This window comes from Trachymyrmex cornetzi, unplaced genomic scaffold, assembly GCF_001594075.2.
Source record: "Trachymyrmex cornetzi isolate Tcor2-1 unplaced genomic scaffold, Tcor1.1 scaffold382, whole genome shotgun sequence".
In the NCBI taxonomy this organism is placed as follows: Eukaryota; Metazoa; Arthropoda; class Insecta; order Hymenoptera; family Formicidae; genus Trachymyrmex; species Trachymyrmex cornetzi.
Genome location: NW_017298555.1, coordinates 139,136 through 147,224, shown reverse-complemented (window position 1 = coordinate 147,224; position 8,089 = coordinate 139,136). Strand labels below are relative to the sequence as shown.

Below are 8,089 nucleotides of genomic sequence, written 5' to 3'. Positions count from 1 at the left end.
GAAACTTTTTTTCGATTTTCTCATGAAATCCAGTGCAGCTGAGGTCCTGTTTGTGCGTACTTTAATTTAAGCAATAATACTTTTGCAATCCGTATATCTAATACAGAGATTTTTCACCGAATAGAAATGTGGTAAAACAGGAGGCTTTAGCATCGCCTTAAGCCTATTCTACAATGTGTCTTTGTTTTCTGTTTTTTACTTTTTACGTTTTACTTTTTTCCTTTTTTACAACCGTTTTATCGACAATTGCATTTCTTGCTACGTGTGTGTTTCCTGTTTCTTCCAAAGTTCGTTAACTTTTACTCGGGCGACATAAAACAAAAAACCGGATAAGAAGCAAAAAGACAAGATGTAAAAAAGCAGAAAACAGAAAACAAAAAGCACATTATAGAATAACCATTAGATATAAGTAAATACTTCAGTTTGACATTTATTTATTTGTACTTTTCGAAGCGTCTTATATGAATCTTATATATTTTGATTTTTGGGTTATTTTATTTCTGTTTTTCATTTTAGCATTTCATTTGTATCTTGTTTCAGTGGGATATCGAAATTTGCAACCACCACCACCTGGGTTGGGTAGAAATATACACAATAGAAATCCACCTGGGTAAGTTAATTTTCCAGTATTTTCCTTGATTAGTAAAGATCAATACAATGTTATATATTAATATGCATTTCATTCTTCAGAATCATTGACGATCCATTGGAAGCATTTGAGCGAATGCTCCGAGAGAAGGATGAGAGAGATCGACGTTTAGGGAAACATAGAAGAAGAAGCAGAACGCGATCCCGATCACGTAGTTACAGTCGATCTAGATCGCGCTCTTTTGGCCGTAGATCGCCTTTTACGTCTCGTATCAGTCGATCTCGCAGTCCGCCGTCGAAGCGGAGATCAACAAGGTCACCGTTACCGCTCCGACCTCGTAGTCGTACTCCAAAACGTAGATCAAGAAGTGGCAGCTTCTCTATCAGCAGGTACTTTTGTAGTTTTAACATGCAAGGTTTATTTATTATTATTATTATTGTTGTTGTTGTTATTGTTATTATTATTATTCTATTCTTCAAGTTTTACCTGATGTTGCAGATCTAGATCGTATTCTCGCAGTCAGTCGCCGAGACCATCTCCATCGAGAGATAGAGATAGGGAAAGAGATCGGGAAAGGGACAGAGAGAGAGACCGCGATCGTGACCGCGACCGCGACAGGGACCGCGAGCGGGATCGAGATCGCGACTTATTGCCTAGATATCGATCACCAGTCAGATCACCTCCGAGGTATGTTTCGCATAATATTCATCGTTATACAAGAGACATCTTATATCATTCTACAATAAACTGTTACCTTAGCTTTAAGTCTTAAGGGGATTCTAAAGTCGTCTGTATTACCTATAGTTCTTAATTTTCCAGAAAAATAAACCAAGGAAAAAACCTGGGTTTCTTTCGGTTTTTTCTGAAAAATACGGAAAATTAAAAAAAATGCTTCTTTAAAGTGTTCTTAATTTTCTGGAAAAATAAAATCAAGGAAAAAATCTTGTATTTTCTCGGTTTTTTTCCCGAAAAATACAAAAAAATTAAAAAAATACTCTCTTATAATGTTCTTAATTTTCTGAAAAAATGAAATCGAGGAAAAAAACTAAATTTTTCCATTTTTTCCAAAAAAATATTCTTTTAATAGTTTTTTTTTTCACATATATTTGAATTTAATGATGTTTTAAATTATTTTAAATAACTGTTGCTTTAAATTATTTTAATTATTTTTTACAAATAAATAGAAGATTTATCTCCTTTTATGCATTGTTATATAGGTATATGACAGGTTTTTCGGGTGTGTTGATTGGCTGTAGGATGGAAAAATTCTCGAGTCTAGAAATATTTTATGCTACAGCCAAATAATATATGAACATACCTGCAAACTTTGTCATACGGCAATACGTACGTAATAACATCCTTATAAGAAATTTGTTCTTTTTCCGGCATTATACTCTGGCATTAAACTTCTTACACGATTTGTCTTTCCTCTTTTTTTTTTTGACATTGGAAAGAAAAACGTAAATATTTTCGTGTAGGAAGTTTAATCCTGGTATTATGATTTCTTTCTTTAATTAATATTCAATGTTTTTCATCAGAAGAGAGAGAGAGAGAGAAAAATTTATTTAAAAAATTTTTTTTTATTTCATAATAGTCAGGAAACTATATTCATATATGATTTATTTCTTAGAATTCTTAAAAATAAAAGAAATTAGCAATTTAATGAAATCATTGATATAAAGAACAATAAAAACAAAATTACCTTAGAAGAAAAAAGTCTAGAAAAAAATGGTAAGGAAAGAAACCGAAAAAACCCGTTTTTTCCCTAAAATTTTCGAGAATTTATTCAGACAGAATTTATAAGAACATTAGTATTATAATTTTTGTATAACGATTACTTTTTTTCTCTCTTACTGATTTGAAAATCCTTTTCCAGGATTAAAGTATATGCATTAGTACGTGTCTGTGAGATAGTCTATCATATCTATGCTGAGAATGACAAAAAATTTCGAAATTAAGATCTTTTTTACTATTTCTTAGTCCAATATAGCGCTCCAGAGCTGTCACGTCCTGACAACATTTGTTTCATATAAAAAAAGCTATGTACTGGGTTGTTAGAAGTCAAGGAAATCAGGGAAAATCGAGAAAAGTCTGAAAAATATCTAAATTTTAAATGCTCCATGAATTATTTTATTTGCTACTGAACATATCTAAAGATAAATTTAAGGAAGCTTTAAACATAAGGTCTGACTATGAATACGGACAAAAATCTCAATAAAAAATGTGCAGAACAAAAATATATATGTATATCTGCCATTTCCCATAATTTATTTATTATTTACTCATCATGGTATCAGTAGTTGTATGTTCCATTTAACGTTTGCAACACTTACTGCAAGTATCGTATTATTATTTATATTTGCAACTTGTTCTTCAAGGTGAATAATTCTTTGAATATAAATATTTTTTATTGTACTGTTTATATATATATAAAATAAAATATTTTAATATTTTTCTTTGTTTCTATTCAAAGAATCTTTCAAGTTTTAATCAGGGAATTTTTTCAAAAAGTGACCGAGAAAATCGGGAAGTCAGAAAAATTTTTGCTTTCTTTTTTGCTAACAACCCTGTATGCAATCTGTACTTACGAAATAGTAGTCTATTAGTAGTTTGCATGAAGAAACAGCGTGGAATTCTTAAAATTGGACTTAGATGTTTAATTAAATGTTTGTTATACGAAAGTTTATGTATATGTGTGGCATGCGTGAATGAGATATTGATGTAGTGATGTGTCAATGATATGTAAATCATCTGCGTATAAGTGTTATTTACAATATACCTAATCATTTTTAGGATCCCCTTAAGCCATAAGAAATGACTAATCGTATAAATAATTAGTCTTCTCACACATTCGGCTGTAATTGGTCAATTTCTCACGGCTTAAAATTTAAGCTTAAGTTATGGCTTATTATAGAAAACCCATTAATGTACTACGAACGGTTTAATTTTTCAGATTTCAAAGAGAGAGGGATCGTGAGAGAGATAGACCGCGATCACGTGAACCTCGAGATGGATACAACACTTACTACGGCGATTCACCGGCTCATGATTATCCATTTCGTGATCGTGAACGCGATTTACCGCCTAGGGAGAGACCGCTGCCGAGATATCCTATAGGAAGAAATCAGTCAACTCAACATATACCGCCGTTGATGCCACATCTAGTCACTGGAGGTCATCCACCACCGCTTATGTCATTGGGACCTTCACCTACGGACAGGAAAGACTATTATGATTCCTACAACAGGTATTTTCGCCTCAATAGTACTTTCATTCATGTACACTACGTTATGCAGATAATCTACCGACATGCTATTAGTTTATTTATAAACAAAAAAGCTTCGAAACTATAGCTCATGAATTATACAAAAGCGACATGGTATATAAATCGAATTATCTTGTTAGCGTGAAATGCCGACGTATTGAAATAATTCTGCAAATAATTTTGATAATGCATATACAAGTTAAACATGCAGTTACATTGCATAAATTTGATAATGAACATTTCTATGTTCTATCCAAGTTTAAAAAGAGTAAAGATTATCTTTTTTGTGTGTTATGAAGAGTATAATGTTGCTAAATTAAAAGATTATTTTCTATGTATACAGTATTTTATATACATATATATTGTGCACACATTTGCTTTACATATATATATATATGTGTGTGTGTGTGTGTGTGTGCGCGCGCGCGCGCGCGCGCATGCACGCACACACACGATATGGCAATAAAGTTTGGTAAATGTTATGAGAAAATAAACATTACTTAATTAATATACCGCAAATGTAGGTGACTTGGTTGGGACAGTGTAGGTAACTTGGGACAGTATGTATTTTTGTTAAATTTAATCGTGACATCCATTTATGAGTCACTAAAGAAAACTTAAACTTCCTTTAGAGACTCGTGGATGAATACCATGATTAAATTTAACAAAAATACATACTGTCCTGAAAAGTTACCTGCACTGTCTTAAGCCACCTACATTTACGGTACGAATGATCTTTATTATCTTTCAAAGTAATATCTCCTAAAGATAATATATTTCAGATAACGTTCAACTTGCGAAAACTCTGTAAAAAATCATCTTTGGATATGGCCTTAAGTTGTCTTGTTACACCCCAAACACAGAAGTCATAATAAAATCATAATGGCATCATCATGATCTTAATAATTTTAAATTTAATTTTACGTTCATTTTTATGTATCAAATGAAGTCATGATGATGATATCATTATAATTTAATTATAACTGCGTTCTATCTGGGGTTCTGATTCAAAACATATACAGTAATTCTTGAATTAGCATTGCATTATCGTTTGAATCACTTTCTCTATTCTCCTGATCTTGCTCCATCAGATTTTTTTGCGCTCTAAATTAAAGGAGGAGATAAAAGGAACTGTTACAGACATTTCGAACATTCAGAATCGACAACAAGATATAAAGCGATATCCAAAGAATAATTTTCACAGAATTTCCGCAATAATGTATAAACGTTGTTAGAAGTGTATTATCTTTAGGCGGGATTACTTAAGATAATAAAGATAATTTGTATATTAACTATGTGGTGTTTATTTTCTCATAACATTCATCGAACTTTATTGATACAGAATTCTTAAATATAAAGATTAAAATAGAAAAATTACAAGAATGGTAAATAGTAAAGTAACTTAAATCTTCCACATCTTCTTTCTACATAAATATTTCTTTTTCCTTTAGCTACATTTAATTCTTTACAATTTTTTAAATTATTATTCTTTATTCTGCCCTAAATAAACAATTTTATTATCCATAAGTATAGAAAATAATTGAAAAAAAAGACATATTTTTTTCAAATGTATATACATATATATTTATATATACATACAAATATATATATATTATGAATACATGTAATATGCGCATAAAGTATGTACGGATATATGTGGAGTCTTTGCTAAATATCAAATTTATGCAGCTTATATATTTATATAATAACATTTTAATTTTTGCAAGAGTGATATATTGGATATTGTGTGTGAAATTATTGTGTTTGATTAATTCTTGTTTCATGATTCGATTGTACAAATTAATATATTTTTCTCTATATATATTGAGCTGGAGGAAAAGTTCTGCGGTATTTTGTTAGCTCAAAATTATATAAATATATAATATCTTTGTCAAAAATGATCAAAATTTAAATTTAAAAAAGGGTTTTAAAGCTTGAAATCTCTACTTTTGAATGGTTACTATATATTTTGAATTTATATGAGTTTTGTAATTTTTATATCTACCTAAAAAACTGAGAGCTGAAAAAAAGGGAATTTTTCTTCTTACTTTGTGAGTCTGTCACGTGTCAAAAAATATTTGTGAAAATTTTCGACTATCTATATCGTGAAAGTTTGGAGTTTTCCTTACAAAATCGTTCTTTAAAAATTTCTACGATTTTTTGTTCTTGAGTTATTCGCGAGTTAAGTAAATAAAAAGTAGCATTCTGACCATGATGTAATAAGACAGGTGAATCAAGTAGAAGGATGCGCAGTAACCAATTTTGTCAGCCAATCAGAAATCTGTCCAAAGTGCAAAAAGCAATATGGCTGCCTCTATGAAGGCTCGTCTACAATACACGGAGTAAGAAGTAAGAGTAAGAAATTGACCAATCACAGTCGAATGTGAGAAGAATAATCGACTGTGATTGGTCAATTTCTTACTCTTACTTCTTACTCCATGTATTGTAGACGGGCTTTTATACAGGACGTGGGTCTGATTAGGTTAGCTCTTACACTGTAGTCGACGTCGTGAATTAGTAAGTGGCTAAGAAATCGGCCAGCCAGAATTATACTCGTTCACAGTGACATTAAAAAGAGTAGGTCAGATGAAAATCTGTAAACTGTAAAATATTATATAACAATTCAAATCATGCCAAATATAATGCCAAATATAATGCCTGCAACAATTCCACAAAAACCTTTGTTGTAAAAGAGAGTGGAGTAAATTTGAACCAGAAACGCGCACATTTTTTAGTGAGATAATGTTTAATAATTTCTTATGAATAATGTTTTTCTATTTCTTATTCGTAATCATTTAATCTTCTATATTACTATTTTACTTATTAATTTATTGATCAATGTATCTATTTATAATTATTTTATTTTTATTATGTATTTTTATTATTTTACGAGGCTTTTATAACAGTATTTTTATATTATATATTTACAAACGTTTTTATTTACATTTTTATCATACACATATATCAATGTTGCCTTTGAAAATCACGCTGCATTTTGAACAGATTCCTGATTGGCTGGCTTATTGCTTGGCCGCCATGATGCGCGTTGGTTCACCTGTCTTATTACATCATGATTCTGACATTAACTGCTCATAACTCCATTAAAAATCATCGTACTGCAATTAAAAGAAAAAAGATTCTTAAAGCTGAAACGTTACTCTATCGAATAGTATCATGCTAATTTTTTTTAATGTAAAATATATAAAAATTTCAGTTAAAAATGTAATATTACTATCTTTATAACCGTTGCGCAATGAAAAAAAGGACAATAATATAATTTTTAGATCAAATGTGCATATATATATATATATTCTGTTTTTTTTTTAAATTAACAATTACACTACTTGATAGAGCAATGTTTCAGCTTTAAGAATTAATTTTATTATTAATTACGGTACGATGATTTTTAATGGAATTATGAACAATCAAAATCAAAATGCTCTTATTTAATCCGCGTGTAATTTGGTAACAAAAAGTTGTAGGAATATTCTTTAAAAACGAATTTTTATGAAAAATTTTAAGCTTTCACGTCAAACAGTCGAAAATTTCGAAACAAATATATTCCGTATATAATTTTGAGCTACAAAATTCTGCAGAACTTTTTCTCCAACCCAATATCTGTAATGTATTTGTAAATACCGAGGAGAAGACTGAAGAAAAAATGCGTTTTAGGCCTCTCATATACTTAATTAAGGACGTTCTCCGAAAAAATCCATTAATGTCTTTAAATTTTTCTGAAATTTACAGAATAAGCTTGTTTTAATGTCCTGAACATATGTGCTTTAAAACTCAATACCTGGTGCGGGATTAAAAATCAAAATATTCCACTTCAAAATCGAAGCGTGTAAAATATATACATACATATATATATATACATACATATATTAGGTGTACAACTTTGCTTCCGCCGTTTTTTCCGAAATTCGAGGCTTTATTGTAAAAAACTTATACATTTATGATTCAAAGTATTGTCCATCGCTGATCACTACTTTCTCCCATCTTTCGGACAGCATACGAATCCCGCGTCGAAAAAACTGGTCATCTTTTGAGGCGATCCACGAATCGATCCAATTTTTTACTTCTTTATAAGACCGGAAGTGCTGGTCAGCCAGGCCGTGTGCCATTGATCGAAACAAGTGATAGTCAGAGGGAGCAACGTCTGGCGGGTGGGGTAGGACTTCTCATTTCAACGTTTCCAAGTATGTCTTGACCACTTTCGCAACATGGGGTCGAGC

At 30.8% G+C, this 8,089-nt stretch overlaps 1 protein-coding gene across 4 annotated transcripts in view; it reads left to right on the top strand.

Annotated features, from left to right (window-relative positions):
• The window catches only part of LOC108763772 (something that sticks like glue), a 42,190-nt gene that overhangs the window by 17,012 nt on the left and 17,089 nt on the right, over positions 1–8,089 (top strand). For all 4 annotated transcript variants that reach the window (XM_018511641.1, XM_018511640.1, XM_018511639.1 and 1 more), the window contains 4 exons: positions 541–610; positions 691–978; positions 1,088–1,276; positions 3,543–3,836. In XM_018511641.1, the coding sequence (XP_018367143.1) occupies positions 541–610; positions 691–978; positions 1,088–1,276; positions 3,543–3,836 (841 nt within the window). The remainder of the gene's footprint in view (positions 1–540; positions 611–690; positions 979–1,087; positions 1,277–3,542; positions 3,837–8,089) is intronic.